Below are 26,726 nucleotides of genomic sequence, written 5' to 3' on the forward strand. Positions count from 1 at the left end.
AATGGATATGATTGAAATATTGGAATGAAGAATCGTGTTTTTTGTTCCTTAACAAATATTTAAGTTTTGATGACTCCAAATGAAAAAAAATGTCAGTCCTTTGCACGTGCATTTACCCAAAAATTGTAAAATTAATTTGAGCTTCGGCTTGAGGGTTCAAACGTGAATCTGCAATTGTCTTGCAATTTCATTCGTGGGTAAAGGTAAATTAAACCATGAAATGCCACGTTCTAAAGGGGGCATTACAAAGTGCTGTTGCTGGCACGAGTCCATTTCCATAGACTCCTGTTTTCATGGCAGCACCAACAGTAACAGCTTGACGGACAGCTCCAGCAGCAGCAGAAGGTTCTGCTTTTGTAAGCGTGTTACATGCGCATTACACGTGTTACGCGCTTATACCCGAGCAGCTCTCGGAAGCATCCTACGCACTCGCCCGCGGAAATAAGGACAAATCCTTTTGCACATTTTTAGCGAGGGATGCTTCTTCAAGACTCCCCGGTATGACTTTTTTTTCTCGAACACAAAATGTATTGGGTTTTGTTATCTGTATAAATAAAGACCTTAATCTGTGTGTCTCAAAAATGGCTAGGGTACTTCCCGACAAGGTAAAAAGCAGACATTTGGTATATAGGTAGCTTTTAGGACACAAACAACAAATCTGAAAATCCGGGATCTTTCATTTTAAGACCCCCGTTCAAAATACAAGATCGCGGGTTTTTTCGTTTAATAGAGCGTTAAACAACAAATACAGTTAAAGCGAGAATCATTGTTCTACCTTTTATTTTTCTTGAAATATTTCGGTTTCAAGCGGGTTTGAAAGAAGAAAAAAATACGCATTTTACGTTTAAATCTAAATAATTCGAAAACTGTAAAAGAGTTTCCCCCCCATAAAGTATTACTTTCATTAGTTTTTGTTCTTTCTAATAAATCGAGAACATAATCTTTAAATTGAGCAGTTTCCGATTGGTACATCTTTAAATATAAGAGGTTTAATCAAGTCCTCAACAATTTGTTTTTTTTCGGAAAAATATATTTTTAGTAGTTGTTAGTGTCTGATTTGAGATTTTTAAAAAATCATATCAGGTTAATTATTTTATTTATTGAAAGATTTTGCCTGGCGAAACAGGCTTTATGAACTAGTATGTAATAAATGAGTATTCACGTTCCGCCATCTTTTTTATTTAGTCATTATTAGCACCCATTCTAACTTAGGTTGTTTTATGCCCTGTTGGCTTTCCGTTGCCTTTATTTTATTGTTTAAACTTAAGGCAGTTTTAATTCCAGTGTGCCTGGTGTGATAGGTTGCATCACCTCCTCCAACCTTGAATTGCATATTGGCTGTGGGGACTTACCAATGTACATAAAAAGTATTGAATCGATGCGTATTGCACGTGAAACAGAAACATGGACATTGACAAAGAAAATGTAACATAGGCTCAAAAGTGAAGGATGGTGGAGATGCATGCTTGGGATGATACTGGGAGACAGTGACATGTGCGCATGGATTAGGGAACATGTGCAAGAAGAAGCGTTAAGTGGCAGCCAAAGGAGGGAATGTGCCCGAGAGGACGTGCACTGTGGAGATGGGGTGATGAGATCGGCTCGTGTGTCCGGTGCCAGGCAGACTGTTGCATCGTGAGACCGTGGGAGGTGAAAATTACATGAGGAGGGCTTCATCCAGCAGTGGATTATGACTGATGATGATGATGATTAGGCTACTGATGGGCCATCTTCATGCTAAGCCCTAGGCTATGCGATGAACCAAAGTGGGCTGGGCCAGAACCCTCTTCAAAGCACTTGGGAACGCAGCACAAGATTACTGCAATCTGTTTTGTGCCAGTGTTGTGCCTCACCGAATTAGATGAACAATAAAGTCATATTTTGTTCCAAAATGAGTTTATTTGGTCAACCACATTTGCTGTTTGTGGATGGTGGCCATTCCAGGCCCGCTGGCTGATGGATTAAGTTCGAGTGATTCAAACGGCTGCATTTACCTTCATAAGCGAACATCCAAAATTCACCTGGCATCGGCACACAACAGAAAAACAAACACTCCAAAGCAGATGGACGTTTTGCTAATGTACATCGTGGCACGTAGAATGAATACCAAGATATGTGGAAGAAATAAAGACTCATGTTACAGAGCTTAATTTCAGGTTCTACATTCTTGTTACTCAATACTAGAAAAATAATGTCAATTATACTATTAAAAGTAACACGAATAGTGATAAAAAAGGAAAAATTCGAAAAGCTTAATTTCTATAAAACTTCCAAAAAACACCTACAGATTGTTGTTAAAACATGCATAGATATTCTAAACATAAATGCAATTTAATTTGCTTCTTATGGGAATTCTATGTTCTCTGCACTGCTGGCATGTGCTTCACGTTACAAATCATCACAGACACTGCACGGCATTGGACTTGCACGTGAGTCAACGTGGTACGTGCCAATCAAGTACACTGACAGAATAAATAGCTTCGCTGGACAGAAAACCATATCAGAGGTCTGAGGGTAGGAGCCATATGAAATGTGTTATCTACACTGACCGTCACTGAGCAGCACCGAGAAGTATTGGGAGTCCATCATGAGCTAAAATAATAAATATGTATTCCCTCCATATGTGGAAACCTCAGCAGAATTTTCTTCTTGAAAAATGTTAATTCATTTTATACGTGGTCAACATTAAAACATGTTAAAAACACACAATAGAAATGCATACACCGGACCATTCATTCATAAATTACAAACTAAAATGCTGAGCTACACTAAAAATATAATGTATTTAATAGGAACAACCAGGGTCTTGTGTCGTATATATTAATATCTGCACGATTGTATGTTGTGCAGAGGCCACGTACAGGTCAAGACACCCTCCCCCCAGGCTAGTAATAGGTCTGTCTCACCATTTAACATAATACAGCATGGCAATTACAGCCATGTAAGAAGAGCTTTCTTCAACTAAGATCCATGATACAGAATCATATGAATGTAGGTTTTATATATATACTGTATATACATAACTAGAGAGCAACCTTAGCTGGATCCCTACTTTGAGTGCAGCCTTTTGTTGCTCAAGCAAAGGTGTTGAAAGAGCAGAGATGACATTTGTTTAAAAAAATCAGGTCTGGAAATTAATCAACCGATTTTCATGTATTGTATGTTGAACTTCTTTCGCACCATACATAGCCAACCGTGCTGATCGATGAGGCAATACTCAAGCCAAATAACAATTCCCAGAATTGTATTCTATGAAAAATGAAATTATGTAGCATCAGGGAATGTGAGCCTGTAACATAAATCTATACATGCCTTTTTTTTTTATTACCAAACAAACTAAATATACATATTTATCAGCTAATAACTGAGATATATATTTTGTATAATACAATACAACTCTTGAGGCCTGAACTCTTTCAAAATTGTTCACTAAATTAGAGAGTAATATATCATCATGAAATACTATTAAAATGTGTTGGCCTTTTATAATGGCATTCTATTTTGTATTTAAAGCATACTATAAAAGATGAGCATTGTAAAGTCTAGGCTTAATTTATTCCCCTCCGTGTACATACAAAAGTCATCTGCTACGTGATTCTATACTGCAACACGTAGTAAACACTTTATAGATTGTCGTAATGTCGAAAGCTATCACGTGCTGCACCAAAACCACTCAATCACCGAAATGAACAAGAACTCATTTGCAAAAATAAGTCAGGATGCAACTGATTACACTCAACTGAGGCCACTTGTTAAATCACCAATGTAGATTGTGGAAACGATTAGAGGAGGCTCTAGGGCATGCTATTCCTATACTTCATCAATAATTTCTGTTTGATGTTTTGAATTGTTACGAATATAGTTATCGGGGGGCCAAATATTAAGTCTTATTTACAATATTTCCTTAACTTCCACTTTATCACTTGATGGATAATATGGATATACATTGTCACATATATGGAAGCAATATCTAGTTAAATACCAGTTAAATATGGCAGTGATATTCAGTTATATATAATTTCTTCTGGCAAAGCACGAAGTGTAGTTTACACTCCATGGCAGTCTGTCAAGGATTATGTGAACCTTATGGCAGTACCCCGGGGTGCCATATAATATCCGTGATGCAGTCATTTTTAGTCTGTTGTTGTTCGGCGATGCGGCAATCGACTCATCTCGACGAGCTGTACACGATGCACCGCCACGGTGCGTACGAGCGTTCAGGGTTTCCGCGCAATCGTACTCGCTGCGTTTCGACATTGCGGAGTAGCACTGATTTCGGATTGATTGGTACCCCAGTCGCGGGGTTAAGTACAACCCTGGAAAAAACAGTGTCCCAGAAATAAAATATTTAATTGCCTCGGCCATTTTGGGATTATATATTGCTGAAAACCTAACTCCAAACAGCTCAATGTGACAAACTAATTTACAAGTATTTGGGTCCCATTTTCTGGAATATTACTCAATTTCTGGGGAATTTCTGACAAATGATCTAATACAAGCATATATTTCTAAGGGGTCTTATGAATCCTGATTCCAAATGTAACGATGGACATCCATTCAACTGTAAAGTCATCTCTGTTGTTGTGTCTTCTATTGCAATGTTTTTTCAACGCTATTTTTTGCTGTTCTAGAAATTATGTTACCATTAGGTTTCTCTGGAATACGTATCATCATCATCAGCCATGATCTATCCACTGTTAGATGAAGACCTTCCCATATATTTACTCAACCTGACAATATCGCAATGCCATAATCGAACTGATGCTGCATATGAGCTGATCTCACCACTGTATCTGCTGGGGTCATCCATTCTGGCACATTCTCCAAAGTGGCTGCCATTCCATCTGCAGTCTCTGCCATCTGCAGTAACTCCTTTTAACGGCGATTCCTGCACAAGCCCACTTCATTTCCTGAACAGTAAAAAATTATACCTAAATTCACCTTTGCTCTGCGATCTGTACGTTCCACTCTCTGTCACTCAGTGTCACAGCAGTCACTGATTTTGCAAATTTTTACATGTAATCTTAATGCACATTTTCATTCCACTGAATTGAACAAAATAGATCACGGTTTGGATCAGATTTTAGACTAACAGCAATTGATCAAGCTGACCAAAACTCGCCAATAAACGATTATCTAAACAACATACTGCGCCGATTGCAAGATCTAAAATGACATTTTGGAAGCAAGCACAAAACCCTTTCGTGATGCGATTTCAGCAATGTGTCCAACAGACTCCTGATCAGCGACCCCACCATCAGACCGCCCGGTTTCGATCTTCCATGACATCAATAGATGCAGCACTCAACCGGGTCTGTACAAACTACGGCAGATGCGGATACTTAATGCACAATTGGAAGATCAAAGGCTCTCCTGTGTGCAGCCGTACCTTGGAACACAATGTTGCACTACCCCAAATGCAAACGCTAATAATAGGCAGAATATCTCCAATTCACCAACTCCGAGACAAAGAAATAAAATGGCTAAATTGCTTCAAAGTATTTTTTTTACAGTTGCTCTTCATGGCCATCACTTAAATACCACATAATTATAGAGCGACGTATAAATGCATAGGAAATACATCAGAAAAAACATAGAAAATGAGAACAGAAAGACACTCAAGGTCAGTGGCAGAGGGAGCCGAGTAACGCAGGGACAAAATATCCACCCGTGTATGTACAGCAGGCAAACAATCTACTGAGAGTCAACGCATCAGCAGAGATGCCTATGCAGTTGTTGTTAGTAGCAGCCAGTCCCGGTGGAGTTGTTAGTGACAGCCAGTCCCAGGGAAGTCTGGACAAATATGATGGGACAAAACACACAGGCAAACCATCCCAAAAACTCACCCAGCCATCACCACCACCCATCGCCACCAACCACTACTGTTAAGTAAGTATTGCATTTTTTTTTATTTTACCAACGGCCCACTGAGCTCTATAGCTCTTTTTCAGAAGAGACCTGGCCATAAATAACACCTCAACGAAGTGGCTTATCATCATGTGGAAAATGTTAACAGGCAAATACTTTCAAAGCATGTTTCTAAATGTGGAGGGAAAAACCGGAGGACCCAGAGAAAAATGTATGCGACCACAGGGAAAAGACGCAAACTCCAAATATACAGGCGTCAGGTCTGAATCGAACCTATGACTTCCTGTATACCGTGGCGCCATAGCACCAGACACATCAGTAAGAACATCGTGGAAGAGTCCAAAAAATGTTGATGAAACAGTAGCAGGCCACACTCTAATCCCCACACCTTGATATGTTGGCAGATTAGACCCCAAAAGACTAATAATAGCAGATTCTCCTTTGGTGTAATGGGAAGCACACTGGACTTGCAATCCAGAGGTTACCGATTTGGTCTCCTGGCACGGCAGTTAAAACAATGCCTCTCTTTATCCAGCAGTATGAATGAGTATACTGCACAATGTGGGTAATACCATCCCTTCCAAAAAATCTGGCAAGCATGGAATAGAAGGCAAAACACCCTCAAGAGGGGGTCTATTAAGCTCCTTCTAGGGGATGTAATTTCGTCAGGAGTCAATTCACCAAGTAATTAGATAATAATAAAAAGATAAAAAAATTGAAGAGCTAAAATTCACCTAAAAGCTACTGAACAGTGGGGAATGGTGGATGACAAAAAATGGACTGTATTTCAATGCAGTTCCCAATGATGCTGGCTTGCCAATAAGCTTGGATCAATTTATTAATTAGAACCCATTAATAACATTATGTATGCATGGAATTGGGTGTGTGGGAGATTCAATTACAGTACTTCTGATCTCTGCAAATGAAATATAAATGTTACATGAAGACGAATGTAAAGGAGGAAAAAGGAAAAAGAAGAAAAAAAGAAAATAAAAAATAGAAAATAATGACCGATTCGTAAATTTTGTTGTTATTTCTAAGTAAAAAAAAATCTAGATACAATTATCTGCAAGCCAAGACGTGGCAAAGTACTGCATTCTATTCTATATTAACCATTTAGTCATGTTAATTTTTTTTATTTATTCACAATGTAATGTTAACGTTATTATTGTGCCATGGGTTTAATCATTTAGCGTGATTAAATACTATGTTATGCATGACATCAAGCCATATCATGCGTTGTGCAACTGTGCAGGTATGCAATTATATATACATGCATCCAGTGTGTATTAAAACATATGATTTTAACAATTCACTTCGTTGGTGAATTGAATTGTTACATTAATGTCGACTGGTGAATTCGAGGATGTATACTTTGTTACCCCATTTTTACTTCTTGTTTGTATTATTTATTTAATTACGGTCTCATTTGTATAGTTTTGTTAACCTCATTTGCCTAATTGTAAAATTATCATTGTATTTATATATACTTTGCACGAATAAAAGCAATATTTATTCCGACAAAGGTGACTTGATGTAGCTTCAGCCTGAATTATTTATGTTAATTGATTAATCGATGCATCATTATTTCCTTAATAAAATAAAACACTTATTTTGCACATACTATACTGACTTACACTATGTACATGCATTCCCTTAAACTTTTGCAGATAAAAAAAGTGGATGGTAATCATGACAGACCAATGGGGGAATGCTCAAACTTGTCATCAATCTCCACGTAATAAAACAATTAAAGTTAAATACTCCCACTTTGGTCAATATATGGCCTCACAGCTGTGAGATTCATACAAAAAAGCACAATACCCAATAAAGGAGTAATTGCAAGCACTCTACAAGGAACGACCCCTTTAATTTACATCACAACTGAAACCACCCATGGTACACAGCAATAAACTTTAGTAGGTAACAGCAGGCTTGTATAAGGCAATACCGTTCTGCAAATTAATATTCTCCTTTGAATATTGCAACCTCTCAAAGAGATACAGTAAATGGTGAAGTGTCAATACACGTGATGTGAATTAAAAAAAATGAAAGCACAAAATTGGCTCCAATGGTATTTTTTGGCACCATTTACACCGTCGTATGTCATGTGTTCCAGCATCCAATTCATGGGGCAAGATGACAGTTATGGAAATTCTTGGCTTTTTTGTAATGAGTTTAATAGAGTGAGCAATGTTACTAGCCTTTCCAGCAATGTCAGCAGCCCCACCAACTGCTCCTTCCCATATGGGTATGACAACACTATTTTCAATATGGCACATTGCAACAAAAACTCATCACGTATTTTCAATATGAATGCTAACAAACATATACAGTGTTTTCTGACCCCATTATATCAAGGAACATTCTTAGTATGTTGTAAGTGTCATGATTTCTTGTCGTTGGTAAAACCAGAGCTGCACCATGCTGATGAGACCAAAAGGTCAAAACACATGTCTGGGGAGAGCAATTCTCACCTCTAAGGTGAGAATGTGTGCATATGTGTGGATGCTCAAAAGGAACTCACCCTCCAACAATGACAGAGGGCAATGCTCAAGACAACGAGCAGAGTGCCCAGCTGCTAAAACGCAGCAAACTGGCACAATGGGCAGGACACGTGGTGCTTCTGCCAGTCAATTTAGTCGGTTAACCCATAACCCTTGGGTCTGTGCCATGACCTCCTGCTGGCAAAAAAATGGTCCCATAGATATAATTGCTGAACCCGAGCTATGAATGCCTTGATATTTGCATTGCCTCTGTGCTGTTCGCCTTTCGGCGTTCCCTGGTTTTACGCTGGTGAGACAATGCCATAAAGGATGTTGTCTCTGGTGTAGGCCAATCAGTTTCAAAGACAATGCATACGTAATTTTAAAGCACATTTCTTTGCATGTTTAACCACAAGCATGCGTGGTTAATGCAGACTTGATGACTCGCAATATGTGTCTGTCTGGTGTCTGAACAGCTTAATACCTCCTGTATTATTGCCGGAAAGGGTAAAGCCTATTCTTTTTCATCAATGTGTAAAATTCCAAGGGAATGTGTTTCGGCCATTCTGACAATCTGCAAAAGTGGCCCTATTCGTTATGCAGTTTAACTTACTTCATTGCCTATGACCATTCCATGCTAAACATTCTGGATCTCATCAGATTGGAAGCTTGGAAGAGATTAGCTTGCTCAGTAATTAGGGAGGTGATCATCAGGACTTGCCAGGGTTGTGCGAGATGGCCAGGAAATTGCAATGCTGAGTGTCACCTCCGTATATGATTCGGTTTCTCAAAGTACTGTGGTTTCTTCTTACATGCTAAATCCTCATCAATGGAATCTCCTAAATATCTTAATGCAGGAGTTTTGAGATTTATTGAGGATTTACAGGGGAACGAATTAGCATTACCAGTATTGCTTCTGTTGCTTACAATACGTTCCAATCTAAATCCTCCAAGCAAAGATCGATCTATTAAGGTAATGAAACAACAACATACATTTACATTTGACAAGTAACAAAAATGTGCCTCAAAGGATTGATTTTAACATTTGGAAAAACAAATTGGTAGCAGTGCAACTGATATCTTGCTGATGCGTGTTAAAATTACGAAACAATTTCAAGATTTTTTTTTAGATGCACAATTGGCAATATATATATCTCACAACCCCCATAAAAACATCAGAAAGGTTCAAACGAGATGGAGCCATTCGGTCCATCCAACTCATTAGGGCAGCAAACCAGAGACACGCCAGAAACTCGCGCCAACAAACACATTCCTGCGGAGGGAGCTGGTAGGAACGTTGGGTTGCTTGGTCAATGGCCAGGGTCAACGGTGGCGTGGTGTATTCCGCAAATATGCCCGACTGTGAGGGCGGGCACAAGCCGGCGTGAGTAGGTTAAACGTTGAGTTTTATAAGGGCACCACGGGGTGACCAGCCCCTCCCCACCCAGCCCCTCCCTCCCCTCCCCACCCGGCCCCTCCCCACCCTGCCTACCCAGCCCCTCCCCACCCTCCCCTCTCCACCCAGCCCCACCCCTCCCATTTTTGGATGCACGACGGACGGACGGACACAATAATCCCCTGTGGGCTGGTGGAACCAGGTGGTTCCTACCAGTATTATCCAAACTCTGTGGTCTGCCAGTAGCGGGTGGGGGTGGAAACTTTATATGTACGACACTTGCTGTGTCTGATAAAGTAATGATTTGCACGTGTACATTTTCATATTTTGTCCTGATATATATTAACATCGTTGGAACATGAGAGGCAATATGCCAGCCTCCTTCAACAACTGGCAGCATTGCCTCTAACCCTGCTTCAACGTGTTTAATATTATATGTGACTTGTATATGCATGCAATTTTTTTTTGTATGTGATGCATTATGTAAAATATTAATACACTTACCGAACTGGCCGTGTCTGTGACCCTTCTCCACAGCTGTCAGTGGCTCCGATGCGCGTCACATGGCACACAGTCCATGGCTCAGAAATCCACACATGCTGGCCACACTCACTGTGACACGGAACAGCCTCGTACACCTGTGCACAAAAACAAAGATCCCCCCGTGTATACCTTGACAAGACTGTTGGGGCAAGTGCTGTTAGTGAGCACCTACGAAGACTGGCACAGTACACGAGGGTGTGGGTGGCCAGCAACACACCTGGCCGCCTTTGTCTCCCCAGTGGCGATTATTTTACACACCACACTAGATACTCATTTGAGGTTGAGTCGACCTCGGGGAGGCCCAGGACTTGTTCAGATAATCGTCACTGGTGCTGGACGTGAGCGGGAATCGAACTTGGGGCGCCGGGTTCGTAGCGCAGCGCGCTAACCGCTACACTACCGCTCTCCACACTACCGGTCTGTGCACACACCCCCATTCACACACACACATGTACATACGCGCATTCAAACTCATGCACCCACACAAGCACACAAACGTGTGCATATTAATGTGACTCAGATGAACACGAGTGAAACAACACAGGAGGAACTATTTCAAGATCCAGCACGAACCCTTGAGCTAAAAAGAAGAAAAAATCAAGAAAAAATATAGAATAGTATTGTTGGTTGTGGAAAAAACTAGGTTTGTTTGGTTTGTTATGAAAAAAAAACTTGCTTTGTTGTGGAAAAAAACTCGATTTTGTTTCGCAACAAACCAAAAATACTATTGTATAATTGTTCCAAAAATATAGATTATTGTTTTTTTTGGAACAATGTCTTGCACGGATCCAGACCTGCTCATTAAATGGCATCAATCTTGGACAGAATATTACACAGCATAAGAGATTAAAAAAAAACGCTGTACACAGATGGAGTATGTAAATTGCAACATAGTTTGTGCTATACTCATAGCCACTGGCACTAAACGCATCGCAGTTTAAAAGCGAATTAACTTTTATCCTCATGCAAATGGAATCATTTCAAAAGTGATACTGAAGTCATGCATATTACTTCCACCTTGGTCAACATCCAAGCAAGTTCAAAGCAACCTAATGCATTTATAATGTTCATGAACAGACTAAAAATGAGGACAACCATGAGTTCACTTGTTCTGGGTCTAAACATTTTCCTTATAGTGCAACAATAGAAGATGGTGCATTAAGTATTCAGGTGCACATTGGCTTTGAGGGACAATGCTCTTTCCTGAAAAGAATGCAGTGATACGAATTTATGGGTAGCAGTATTTTCTTTAAACTGTGTTAAATTCAAAATTGCATTTTCAGTATCCATTAAAGATTGCACTGATTTTGGTAATGTACCCTTTTATGCACTTTGCATTTAGATGGCCATATTAGTTCTTTAAATTGAAAGGACTATAAATACATAAAAAGAACACATTGTAGGCAACATTGACTTTAAATCATCATTAATGCATATTACGGTTTGGTGAGAAAGTCTTTTCCTTATCGTTTCTTTTTGACACATTTATAACAATACTTATCCATAGGTTTGTCTGGCATAATATGCATATATAATGAATTTTAGTTATTTATACCTGTCCAACATACCCCACATATTTATGTCGTGGTATGAACGCTGTTCGGCATCACACTAAACACTTTAGTAGTAATAAATCGTGATAGACCAATGCTCATGTCATTGACACGTGTTAATATCATGCAGCAATATTGGTGACAGTTAAAGCACAAATACAAAAACGCATTGGAAGATGCTGCCCTATTTCTTGCTCCAGATACAAATGGTGAATGACGGCAATGGCATAAAATCGAATTTCTGACCCAGATAATACCATATAGTATACGTAAATAGCCATTCATTACTGTTACATTTGTATAGTTTACATATATTTTCCATTTTTATACTTTCTACTCCACATCGTATTGGGATGTTTTGCTTTTCAATGCAAAATAAAACTATCACAATTCATTATGTATCGGAAAACAATCAATGTCACGATACATATTAATTTTAGCATTGTATATTTGGCATATAATTGCAGATATTTCAATTTAAAAAGAGTAGCCATGCCCGACATTGGCACTCCGAGAAAATGAAGGTCATAGTTAATGCCGCAATCATGTGTGGCCTTTGAATGAAACCTTATTGGGGAATTTGTGCTCATTGTTATACGTTGTACATCAGCACACTGGTATCTGTGAGTCACTAATATTCCAGAACTGAATGGAACTTCAATCTCAAATAAATACCGCATTTATGTGTGGGGCCCTAAAAGGAGAGAACTGATGGGGTTCTAATAATACAGAAGAGGGTGGTGAATTACTGACCTGTGCCTTTGGAGTCACCGGGGTCAGCGAGCAATAAGGAAAGAAGGGAAACAAAATAAACAGAGAAGAATTGTTTAAACAACCCTACATGATTACATTTTGCACGATACATGTAACTTGCCGAGTGATGCACAACAATTTTGTATGGTGCAGTGGAAAAAAAATACAACATGAGATTTCCCAAAACCTTCACGACCATTGTATATCGTAGTTAAAAATAATAATGTAGACATACACGTAACAATCAATGAAGAGTTTTTTTTTTGTGTTTAAAGCATACAAGGCAATGCTCGAGGCCACAATATCATCACCGTCTCTCAAAAGCTACATCCCCAACGCCTTGTACAGGGATGCCACATCCCCGCCAGTCCAATTGAGGTGGTGATTTTTTAACCAGACGGGGAGAACAACCCTCTAAAGTCTGAAGCATTTTCTGGGCGAATATGTTCTGCCCCATCCTCTGAAAAGCCCCCCCCTTCACACCCTCCCAATTCAACATTTCAACTCCACCATCAACACTCTCCAACCTCCCACCACAAGCCCTGAATTAAACTGCCATTGATTTTCCTGCCGGTCATGGCGCAATTGCACCACTCAGAAAGGGACGATTAATCACTCTGCAGGCCGGTGCTATTTATCCATGGCACTCTGTGGATTTCTGGTGCCCTGAGCCAATGCTCGGGTGGTGATGTGGTGACCTCCTAAAGGCTGTGGGGTGGATTATCATCCCAGATAGTAAAACACACAGGGCTGGCCACTGCCAGCAAGTGTTCTTTGGCATATACCACAAAACCTGATCTGATTCATACTCTTTGGTTCTTTCGGTAACGTCACGTAGGTATAAAATAAAACACATTAAATTGTCACGACGTTCCGATTGCAACACAAGCAATCATCATCAGGTGGGAAAACCTGACATTTTCTTGCCGTGGTTTTCCCACCTGATGATGATTGCTTGTGTTGCAATCGAAACGTCGTGATTTAATTTATTTTATTTGATACCTACGTGACTTTACCGAAAGAACCAAAGAGTATGGATCCCTGCAGTCTTATTAGTTTTTTTCAGATGTGATACACTCACCACAAATACCATGTAATGTTAACTTTGTATAGAATTTATGTTGCTGGAAAATTATGTTTTCACAACATTGTCTGGTGCATTGCTGTGAATAGAACACCTGAATTAAATGAACAAAAAAAACTGTCCACTTTGTTGCTTTGCATGCTCTCGTAAACTTTGAGTTGCAAGCAAGTGCATGCATAGTTGGTCTACCAAATTGAGAGCAATTTGTGTAATTAATAGGTTTAAAACATCAAGAATGATAGCGCTTAGCAAGCACTAACAGAGATACAATTCTGTTTCAGTGTAGTATTTTTGTTAATCACTACTGAATCACAGTATTTTACACTGAAAGTGTTGAGGGTGGTAGCAAGAAGAACCAGCGGAATCTACATCTACAGAAGATTATACAACTTTAAAGCCTTTCCCCGTGATTTGTGTACATGCCGTTCAACATGTTTGGATCAACAGGAGTAAAGTTTGACTTACAAACAAATCGACTTATGAACACACATCTGGAACGTTTGTAAGTAAAGGAGTTCCTGGATAGTGCATTATTGTGTTCTGGCTTACAAACGAATATCAAGAACGGAATCCGTACAATGGTCGGGAACTGACCTATGCAATTGTAGAGCATTCATTGTAAAGTGGTTAGGTTGATTGAGCCGAGACAGACATAATCCATGAATATATAAAGTAGTATGATAAAGAAAACACAAACTAGTTAATGTATATCTATTTGCACATTGGTATATGTAAAACTTTCAAAGTACAGTCCATTGGGTGGCTTACTACAGTTTGAATAACATCACAGTTCCAAATAATACAATACCGCTCAAATAATTTACAAGCATAAGAAATTACAAATAAGTCTCTGTCACAAGGTAAAATAACATTTGTACATTAAGTAGTATAATTTTATTCAGGATATTCAATTGACGCATGCATGGAAATAAGTCAAAGATAGATGATTTATTTTAAGTTTAAAAAGCACTGACTTAAAACTTTCGTGACTGCAGGAATTCATATTCTTTGGTTATTTCGGTAAAGTCACGTAGATAGAAAAAGAAGAATAATAAAATAAAAGAAAAAAGAAAATACAAAAACCACTAATATAGACTGTAGCCTGGTTCTTAATCTGAGTGAGTGTACTGGAGTCTATAATGTAAACTAAGTCCCCGGTGTCTCCAGCACGTGCTCTCTCTCATATCGTCTCCATCTCTCTCCTCTCCGGCGTCTACCCCGTGTTCCAAGCTTTGCACCTGTTCGTCCCCAGATGCACCCGCTCGATTCATGCTTGTCCCCTAATTACTGCCGCCTCTCTGGTGCCTTGATCGACGTCTCCCCGCTTACACCTGTGCGACCTCAGTTGCACCCTCCCTTCGCTAACCCCTCGCGTTACACATACAAGACGGTTGAATATACGATAACCATCTCTGTAGGTCATCTCTGATATTAAATAATGCTGTTGACGTGTGAAACCAAAGAAGAATTGCTCTGAATTTCGATTTAAATCTTTCGTCACTGCAGGGATTCATCTTCTTGGTTCTTTCGGTAAAGTCACGTAGAAGGGAAGTAATAAAATAATAAAAATAAAACACAATAAAATAATTCTGTCGCCTCGACGGACCTGGTTTTCACCTGAGGACGGCTGCTTGCGTTGTGGCCGAAACGTCGTGAGAATTATTTTATTGTGTTTTATTTTATTATTTTATTACTTCCCTTCTACGTGACTTTACCGAAAGAACCAAGAAGAAGAATTGCTCTGCAATCATTTGGACTCATCGTCATCGGCCATGATCAATCCACTGCTGGATGAAAGCCTCCCCAAGCCATCACCATCTCTCACGATCATGCAATGTAACAATTATCCAACGAGCACCTGAGCATACGAATTTACATTACATAACCTTCATGGCAGCATTAAAATAAAATGAATTATCGGTGGTAGATGTTACAAAGCAAACATTGATTTATTTAATTATCCCATTCCCTATACACTGACAGCTTAGTCAATACTATTAAAAGTACATTAATTTTAAAAGCTGTAATTATATTCTAAACATTACACTGCTAAGTTAAAAAGCAGTGAAAAATCAGTTTAAATTATTTGGATGAAATGTTAGGCTGCAGAAAGTAATTTCTACAAGAAACGCACCATCTTAATTTGCATAATGGTATATCTGTAACTATGAATAAACTAATGGTCTGTTTCATCAACATTTAAGTCTGTCAACCAATGGCCCTTCTGGACATCATTAATGTCGAGCAGCAAGGCAAATCATGTCCCATCATCAACCTCTCTGTGTCTCATCAGCAGGTTGTGGTCTGCTGGCTTGTCTGGTGTTATAAAAGCCTTCCATTAGCACGTTTTGTATCTCTACAGTACAGAACATTGTCCAGATCATTATGAACTACTGCTTGTATTGTGGCAATAAAAACAACGATGTTACTTAAATCATGTATTTGTACAAAATGTTATCCACTTTGGCAGAAAATAATGCATTTGTACTTTCAGAATTTGGGATGTGGAGTGGTGCCATAAAATATAGTGGCCTGAATTCGATTCCGAGCCATGGCTAACATCAGTCACGAGTGATATCTTATCTGCTCCTGGACTCCCCTTCACTAACCTGCATTGACCTACATGATAAAGTATGGTCAATCAATCCCCAACACAACAATTTTACGAAAAGATACAAGTTGTGCCAAACACATAGCCATGTCGTCTAATATGTTATTACCGATAGGCAGATAGAACAAAAGCTTTAGTGTCTTAGAAAAAACAATATTAATTGTATCTGTTTCGGCAGCCAAGATGCAATGTATCTTTGAGAAACAATCTATAGAAAAATATATCAAACTGGTTTACATTTCTTCCACTGAGGCTGTAGAAATATTTACAATTCTTGCAAACTCATGCAATAAATTTACATATTTTTGAGCCTCTCCCTTGCATAGCTACAATGCATTTTATATCAACATTTTGTATTGCTTCATGCTCCACGTACATTTGCGACGATGAATGCCTGCAATGATACATTTACAGCCCCTTGTCAATCCACTGTTGGATGGAGGCCTCGCCACACCGTGTCGGAACATGAGCCACAAAGTTATCCCTCCATCAATATCGAAATGGACTCTTGTTTATATGTTTTGCAAGGATTTTTGTCAATTTCAAATAAGTTATGTAATAGCGTTCACGACTCTTGGACACCGGAGTTGGAGGCACACGGGTTTATTTGACACAGCACGTTCGTGGCATACAGCACTGGAGGGGGTATCGGCCCCCTCACCCGACTAGCTGAGGATACATGTCCTAGCTACTCCTAGCCTGCCTCTTAGTCCTCCACTAATGGGCTAGGGGAGGCTATCTGGCCCGACACTGGTAAGTCGGGCCCGGTACCCGGAGTCCCAGACCAGCTCTTACAAGAGCACCGGCTCTGGCTTCGGGACCACGCCGCTGGCTCTGTCCTGTTCGGCCCTGATAAGGACAGCGAACCAGGGGAGTCCAGGGCTCTATCTAAGACGTCTTCAGTCTTCTCTGGTTAGCTTTTTAACATAACTGCCGAGCCCTTTGATACATCCCCTTTTATACCCAACCCCTCGCTGAGGGGTGGGGCCCCGGGGGATCATAACGTTCGAACCAGCCCCCCCCAGGGTGCCTGGCTCGGACGTCGTAGAGGGCACCTCCCCGTGCACTTACGTAGCCCCGCCCACTGTGTTTGTTTGCCATAGGCTGCCATGCATAACGGGCTCTCTCTCTAACACCCCTACAGTTACATGAGCATGGCATTCTGGTGACAGAAATTTTTTTTAAATCTATTCCTGGGCTAAAAGATGGCATTTCTTTGATGTTCTTAGTCCACATAGCTATCCTACTTCCCATTATGACGTTTTGCAGACACACATGAATACATATTTAATTCACTTCTGCTTATGTATTTACCTTTTTATTTTTGAATGGTGTGTTTACAACTCAAACCCTAACTGATAATTTCTAAACCTCAACATTGTTCATGCTTTTAATGCATTATAGCTCTAAGAGTAATTACCTACTACTAAGATTGTTAACCGACTGCTCTTTCTACTCTGAAGAAGAGGCATTCTGTTTTGAATGTTCACCTATTCTAAATAATGTTCTATTTGGAGGCAGTATGAGTAATGAACGTGTTCAACATAATGTTTGGGTTTCAGTGGATGTCCAATGAAGTGAGCTTGTGGTCAATTTTATATCAGTCGGTCAGTTTATTTCGGGTAAGGCCAATTGAGCTAACAAGCTCTCCTTCAATGGTGAACCAGCCAAAACGGCTAATGTGGTCGCATCCAGATGTACAGAGTACAGCAGGAAAACGTTATCATCCATTGTCAATGTGGTACACTAAAATGTATGGGCTGGTTAATGAAGTGTTAGATTGTTTTGATAAATCAATTTTCATTGCTAACATGGGAGAGTTCTGCAATCAGCCAGGTGTCTGCCTCATAAGTTGTAGAGTTTTCCCAAGGGTCATGTGGCCACCAACACATACTCACATATAAGCAGGACATTGACAAATACACTCAACATTGTTTACTGCATATAGACAACTACATTCAACTTGTGTATTGGATCTGCTCTGTCTGTAAGAATGATGAGTTCTAACCTGTAATCACATGTGACGATATTAGCAACATGTGTTTTTTTTCCTCACGAAATTATGGTTAACACTCATTTATTTAAATGCACTATGTATTCTAAAAGCTGTTCATATATTTATATATAAAAGCATATTAGTAAGAAAACATATACATAAGTGTTAGAATACTAAGTATAAACCATTTTGGCTGGAATTCCCCATTAAAAACCTTTAATGGAACTATTACCAAGCAAAGGTCAAACAGAATTAGATTTCACAACCTTTTATAAAGCACATCCATCTCTCTGCCTTTATTGAACTTTATGTGTGTTCTTAATACTTTGACCCCAGCACTGCATGTTGTGTAGCGACCTGTTTAATAGTAACATAAAGTGCATACAACACTGTTTTCATAAAACATGAGGATTTACAAATTCACACAAAACTGTGTGTGTGTGGAAGCAAGAGAGCACATTGAATATGCACGTAGTTTTGTTCACTTTCTGACACAGCATGCGGAGGCCTACATCCATCAGTGGATTGACTTACACTGCTGTAATTTGTTATATTGAGTATATACATTGAGTAACTATAAGGTGTGATTTAATCATGCTAAGTTAAGAACATATTCACAGATTCAAAGGTCGTTTGCAAAATACTGCACTACGTGAAGCATAAACCAAAAAACAAACTCAATTGCTTGAAGACAAAATGAAGTTTGCTGTAATATTTCCATTACACATACCCTAGTCCTCAACTCATTTCCTCACCTCTTATCTACAACCTGCTCTCTTAAAGGCAGACGTCGGAGCCGACGATGCTTCATGAATTTAAACGAGGCAAGGGGACTGAACCGAGCCTATAAGCCAGCATCCACAGCCAATATGCTGGTCTTTTTTAATGCTTCCCTGGATGGCGAGGTTCACATTCAGGTAATTGAGTTTAGAGGCTGTCGCTAGGAACACCGTTTACATTGAACAAACTTTGAAAATGTTTAACGCTGCATTTCACAGTGCAAAGGCCCTGCCAATGTTAAACGGCGTATAAACCAATTGAACACAATTAATTCACTACCTCGGTAAGAGATTGATTGTATAACGTTTGGTAGGAGAAAAAAATGCTGGGGATTTTTAAAATAAATTACATTGCACATTGTAAAGTAAATTTAATATAAGCTGCACCACAGATGTTCTCGTGATAGACACGTTCAGTAATTGAATTATGATTAGCCATGTTTCACTCTATCGTTCAGTTCATATTGATTGCATTGCCCATTCATGTATGATCAACGTCGTCATTACCCTATATTGCTAACGATGATCATGTTCGGATCTTTGCCAATCCACTGCTGAAAGAAGTCCTCCCCTTGCATTGTCGGCCATGGGCATTGTTTGACCGCCCTACAGAATTCTGGTCAGTGCAGGTTGGTGAGGATATGGTTCAGATACCCCTCACCTCCAATGTTAGCCACGGGTGCGTAAACCAACTGCACTACCATTCTCCTCCACCTCGCGTTTATCTATTTTATATATTTAGAAGACCATTCGGACACACTTCCAAGACTTAAATATAACACACGCTGAATTTAAAGAGACTCATGAGTCTGTAAGTACATTTTCCAAATTCACTCCTGCAGGTTTTCAGGTGGATACACATCAGCTGTGGTCAAATTACATTCTGTAAGAATATTATCGAATCAAACCATATGCTTAGAAAGTTTGGGTTTGCTGACTTTTTCTAATGAACTGGATTTCTAATAAATCAGTTGTGTTTTTCAACGAGTATTCAAAATAACAGATGTACCCGATGCAGGTGATTGATGATGATACAATAATTTTTACTTGAATGTTCAAACCATTTACATATATTTGACTTGCACATTGTATTTAACGTCCATGTGACCCATACAATGCTATATAAGGATACGAATTAAAACAAAACTCGTGCTACCATGACGAATTCAGAAATGTGTTTCAAACCATAACGAGCATAATGTAACATGAAAATTCGATTTTACCAACCTAGCACGATGGAGAATTGAAATAAAAAAAAACTCAATATACACATGGGTTGTGAAAATGGGCTTTATCAAAGGAGATTGAAAATTGTCTTAATAGTATTCTATGCTTGAGTATAAGTGATTGGGGATGGTAATAATCTCAATGTGTGAGCATGAACACTTTCCAATCACTGCGCTCATGCCAAGTGAACCCTACAATTACTTTCCACTCTGGAGCATCTTATTGAAAATTTCAAATGGTCAAATTTTCACATTTCCTTTGGGACGAAAAAAAAGATGCATTTCAAAGAAGTTTTACTTTTCAGGGAATGATGTACGTAATGTGATGAGGGCTATATGACCAGATAACTGTGAGAAGCTCGTTGACAATTAATATCACATGTTTCAGTTGTTCACTATCGGTATGAGCTAATAGGTAGTACAATCGCGATCAGTATTGAACTCGATGTTTTTTTTATTCGGTGTTAAGCTGACATTTGTATTTAACAAAAGCAGGAATAAGACATTACTGTGACTCGCGACTTATAACTGATCGGAAAACCTTTATACTGACATCGTGAAAGTATCCATTTTAATTAGAAATGAAATAATTATTGGTGTATAATTAACAGCTCATACAAATGCAGTTTAAACTAAAAAAAAGCATGCATATAGAATGTATTAAATTGCACTGCCTAATGGACGTAGAGGCAGATGGTCGTCGCACCCAGCCTGCCAAAATCTTGTGATAAAGGTCATAGCACACAGTGTACATCATCACACTGTTGCACATGATAAAAAGCCCTAAACTCCTTTCACAATCCAGCGGTGCTGTAATATCGACAGCGAAGGTGACCTATTTCCTTTTTGCTCTGGGGGGCTATGATGCATATTGCATTTGTGCTCTTACATTTTTTGAGCAATAATCGACATTGTTTCATATTTGATTAATGGTTTGCATACATTGTGCAATTAAAAATAAAATGTTTATGAGCCTCTGCATACAAACAAGAATCTATTATTGATGCATTATGTTTTAACATATAAGGTGTTTGCATGCTTACACAATAAAATAACTACACTGTTGATGACATGTACATGTACAGCACTTTGTCAATCCACTGCTGGATGAGTGCTTTAGAAGCATAGTAAAATGTAGCCACAAACGTTGCTGCAGTGCCCTCGAATGATGGCATAGCTATCCAACCACCCACAACATCTTACACTTCAAATTTTAACTTTTTTGTTTTGGGCATCACCCACACAAGCGCTATTAAAGCTTCAACTTTGCTTAACTTTTGGATCTGACATATTCCAGTTGATTTGGTCAAAGGCGCAGTGCTGGTGCAAAATAGAAAATACTCTATAAAATCTTAATATTGTTTTAATTTAGTTGAAACAACACTGTTGTGATTTTTTTTATTATTATTAAGTAGAGTACATACAATTTCAGGCAATTTTCCGGTGTCCGTGTAGATTATTTCCCGTCATTCAATGCCTCTAGACTTTAGAGTATTTGGCTGTTATAACTGTCAACGTGATAAGCCAGTTTAACACGTAGCAGGTTTTCGCGACCAATATCATCCATAAGAGGTTTTTTGGGTTAGATCGCGCAAATATATAAATGTGTTGTTAAAACCCGCCACCACCCGACACGGCCAACTAGTAAGGTTTGTCACGTAAACAGAACGTGGCAATTCGTCACTAGTACAGCACAACAGTGTGTTGGAGAGCCAAGCCACAACATTTACGTTTCGCCAGTAATTACAACTAGCTTTATCAGGCGGCAGCCAGATTTGTGGAGAAGTCCACCTGTTTTGTTCCTTATATAGAGGCGTAGATGTGGTGATAAGCCACTTCGTTGAGCTATCTTATGTGGCCACGTTGCTTCTGAAAAAGAGCTACATAGCTCAGTGGGCCTTGCCTGCGAAAATAAAATGATGTGATGGGTGAACCTCAAACCTGATTAACGTGATCCAGCTTTGGGCATGGTCGGCCTCTGTTGTAGGGTTTCTCCCGCAGCCACTTGGAGCGAACCTTCATGCCGCTCCCGCACGACTTGGTGCACCGCGACCAGCTGGACCACTCGCTGAGCTTGCAGTCCGAAGGGCACGGCACCACACAAGACTCCTCCTGGTAGTCTGCACGGGTATGGTGGCGCATGCACACGAGTGATTTTTCATGGCGTATGATACGAAAAAGGTACTTGAGCGGCCGTTGCGTCTCTTTGGTTATTGTGCAGCATCAACACTTAACCCTGCTGCATCAACAGAAAATTCGTTTGTGATGAGTCGAAGGTAAAAGTGCAGGTCTGCAAAATATTTCGTCACTGCTAGCAGAAGGCATCCGCTTAGGGGTATGTTGGCCTATTCTTCAATGCCGATCAAACGCCTTGGAAGAGGTGGGAGAACCAGCACTTAACCCGTGCTGCATAGGCCCTGTTCTGTTGACTCAATGTGGTGGACCCATTTATTCTGCTGGGTGGCTGGGCAGATTTAAGAAACTCGCACCGTTGATTCAGCTGCCACACAGGGAGATCAAATCGGCGACCTATGGAGTGCAAGACCGGCGTACTAGAAGTTACACCACGACAGCATCCCTGTTATATATACACGTATGGGGTAAATGCAACTCATAAAGCTCCCACATGCACGTGTATATATATGCATGCACCCAAGCACACCTGTGCACAAAGAAATAAAATGCATCTATGCACACACGTGTTAAAACGCCTGTAATTCATGCAACACGTGCTCGCAAATGTCACTTTAATTACACGAGGTTGACTTTGCATGGTTAGAAGTAAAATCAGATAATAATTCAATCGCTGCTAGGATGCCAAAAAATAATACATTGCATGCTTGCTCACATTCACGTTGTCACGTAGTCAAGTTTTATTAAAGGTCATATTTTACCCCCGAAGCACTTATGAGACAATATATCTGTGATAACACCACACAGTGACGTGTTTAAAATAATGGGAAAATGAACCCTAAAAAAACACATACGGTAAGTCACTGATATTGTGGGTGGGTGTTGATGGGATGAGGGGTGAAAAACAGTGCCATGGGTTGTCGCACATTACCGATTGGTGAACCATTGCGGGTTTTAAAAAGGGGAGTGGGCTATCTGCCTTATTTAAACAAATTAAAACCATTCTGGGTCAGCATGGGCTGTATGTAAAGCTGTCATGCTGTATAGATAAATATCTGATAAGATTCAATGGAAACTGACTTAGGCAAGTCTCAGGACAATATTGGATTTGGATTGATGTACCGCGGCTTGACAGTAATAAAAATGTGGTCGTGGGTGCACACGTGTGAATAGGTGTCAACTGTGGGTTATCTAAGGATTAATAAACAGGGACTTCACATGCTCCACAACAATGGCGGACATAGCATTGTGTGGTTGTGTGAGTTTGCACGTGTGTGTTTGTGCATGTGTGAGTTCACGTGTATGTGGCTACATGGATTCATCAGTGCATATGTAGGGCATGCTATGTCTATGGACATGAGTGTTTGTGTGTATGACTGGTTATCGCGAGAATTAAAAAACTAAACAAGAAAATGGACAGATTCAGATAACAGGCTTTCATTAAAACACGGGGCAGATGTTTACAAAAAGACGAGCAATACTTGTTATTCCATAATTAGGTGTTGCGGTCTCAAAATGCCAGTTTAAAACAAGGTGAAAATCCCAATGCAATACTATATTCCTCCTGCCATATATGTATGTTGAACTGTACGTAGCCAACCGTGTAAATTGGAGGCGCAAGGGAAGGGCACCAAATTAAACACAAAAAGCAGTTGCAAAGAAATTAGTTTTCTACCTGGATTGAAAAGTGCATAGCTCCAGTGGCTTCCTAATATGAACATTGTTTCACAGAATAGAGCGCGCAAAATTAAGCATGAACTATGATAGGAAGGTGAACGTACGTTTGTGTATACATTAAAGTAGACTTGGCATTCTAGATTTGAAGCTTTCGGTAAAGTCACGTAGGTAAAAAATTTAAATTAATAAAAAGTAAAATAAAAATAAAATAAAAATCACGACGTTTCGGAGATGATACAGATATCGTGCTGTGACTGTTCCACCTGAAGACGGAAGCATGTGTTGTCTCCGAAACGTCGTGATTTTTATTTTATTTTTATTTAACTTTTTATTAATTTTTAGACTTGGCATCCTATGTCGGTGCGAGTACGTGGGACAAGCGCATTGTAGAGCATGGGCACAACCCTGCGTGCCCCCTGAACTGAACGCGATCGGTGCCATCTCCCGACTCTGCACGCACTCACCGGTGGTGCTGCAGAGCGCGAGGTCAGCGAGCCTGCCCTCCTGGTCGAAGCAGGCGAGCGCACGGTACGACGTGCCCTGGCCACACTCGCGCAGGTCTCCCGTCACCCGCATGCCCAGCTGCGCCTCCGCCTTTCCCTCCGGCAGGACGCAGTCGGACCAACCTCCCATGGGCTGGGGGCTGTAGTGCACGCACGGGCACGGCTGGCTCTCCAGCAGCGGGTAGAGCTGAAGGTCCCGGCAACGTGGCTTCTTTTTGCTCTTGCCTGCCCGAGCGGTCACCGGTCACGGGGAGACAGAGTTTAAGCCACGAGGCCATTCTGCCGAATATCAGTTGCCAACAGGGGCAAGCCCGCAGCGCGTGGGTGGCGTTTATGCGATTGTTCGTAAGGTGAGCGACGTTCAAATGGCAGATCGTAAACATTCAACGAGCGGAGGTGGCTGGAGTATCCAACCAAATTATAAAGAGATAAATTCACAAATACGCGTTGTGCTTTACTGTGAACATGCAGGAATTGATGTGAAAGATTAAAATATGTTGGTGCAACAGTTACTATTTTCAGTAACCGTTTCCTTACATTGAGATTCTGTCTCATAAGTTAACTCAATAAACAAAGTGAGCTATTAACTGCTAATGTACTGCGTGAATGTGGCCTGCAAGCCCAAAGTGAAGGCGTTATTGCAGACCACAATATTTGACTTCAGTTGGTTGTCTATCATGATGTGATAATTTTGTTGAGAAAAATGATCCTCCACTACCTTCCAAGCAGCATTAGACTGTGGTAAAAAAAAGCACCGCATCAAGCCGCTAATTTTCAACAGCTTTCATGTCCTCAAACTATTCATGGTCAAAGACATAAAACTGCCCATATGTAGTTGTTTATGCCAAGTTTCTGTCTGCTTCAGATTTAAAGCACGATAGTTAATAGAAGGACAGGTAAACACGCGTGCACAATATTCATTATGTAAGAACGCTTCCAGTTTCCGTGGTGTGATAAAATGTGAGGGACAAAACAAGCATGCTGTCAGTGTCCATACATTATAGAATGATCCATATCGGCAGCTGGCACTGCGACAGGCAAAGTTGTCCAATGTTAAAGATATTAAAATGAACATATCCCCTTTATATTTTGCATGCATGCCAAATACTAAAAATATATGATTTAAAAGTCGTCTAGTGTTAAACGCTGGCCAATAAAAAAAAAATCCCACGAACACAAAATCCACATGGCGAATTACACAATACCCAGGATCACGATGGAATATAACAAAACATTCTTCCAGAAATGAATATCCCTCTAAAATGAAGAAATTGTCATTCATGACTCCAAACGTGTCTTATAAATATATCGCATGCATGACTGAAGGTGATGGAGGTTATTTCGAAAAAGCTATTAAGACAATGCAACAATTTATGATTCGTTTGCAACATTACGGAAAAGTAATGAATAAATAATTACCACAAAGTCATTTTCCCCTAAACAGTATGTTTGTGAGCCTTCTATTTGTTTTGTTTAAATACTTCTGACAGGAAAGATAGCTAATATATTGGGCACAGTAATCATCAATGATGGTCTATCATGAGGGAACCAGACATTGATGGTTATAAATGGGAAATTATGCGTGCAGCTACATAAATAATTTTCATTTATTTCCTTCCAATATAACTGAAATATGCAAGTATCTTAAAAACATCCTCAGCCTTCCACAGCGATTACTGTAGCTAAAATTTCTTGTGAACCGCTGAACATAGACTGCCAAGTGGAAACATGAATGACAGAAAGTTAGTTTGTGATAAGTAACACCCTGAAATATTTTCCTAATCTGATGAATATTTATTCGGAGCTTTTGCACGTGGAAGTGAAATAAATATCAACTTCTAAATATCACAGTTGACTTCAAATAAACTTGCTTGGGATGACAATAAATCATAATACTCAACGTAACTCACATTACAAATTATGTATTATCAACAAGAAATGCACACATTTTTCTTGGGAAATTTCTGAAGCTTTCGTTCAAGCAATGAGACATGTCAATACTCCAATAGATTGCCTTAAATTGTTCTTTGTTTACTGCAATTTGCATAAATGTGTATTTTGGAGAGGAAATAAATTGGCTGCACGTTTTTGTTGCTGGTAGGAAATGTCAGTATAATG

General features: G+C 39.7%; 1 protein-coding gene across 1 annotated transcript in view; it reads right to left on the minus strand.

Annotated features, from left to right (window-relative positions):
* The window catches only part of THSD7A (thrombospondin type 1 domain containing 7A), a 329,681-nt gene that overhangs the window by 57,043 nt on the left and 245,912 nt on the right, over window positions 1–26,726 (minus strand). Inside the window, 3 exon segments of the mRNA XM_061554639.1 lie at window positions 10,255–10,393; window positions 22,236–22,415; window positions 24,570–24,833. Of these exon segments, the coding sequence (XP_061410623.1) occupies window positions 10,255–10,393; window positions 22,236–22,415; window positions 24,570–24,833 (583 nt within the window).

The sequence above is a fragment of the Lethenteron reissneri genome, chromosome 20, assembly GCF_015708825.2.
Source record: "Lethenteron reissneri isolate LAM-NWPU_2019-01 chromosome 20, ASM1570882v1, whole genome shotgun sequence".
NCBI classification, from domain to species: domain Eukaryota; kingdom Metazoa; phylum Chordata; class Hyperoartia; order Petromyzontiformes; family Petromyzontidae; genus Lethenteron; species Lethenteron reissneri.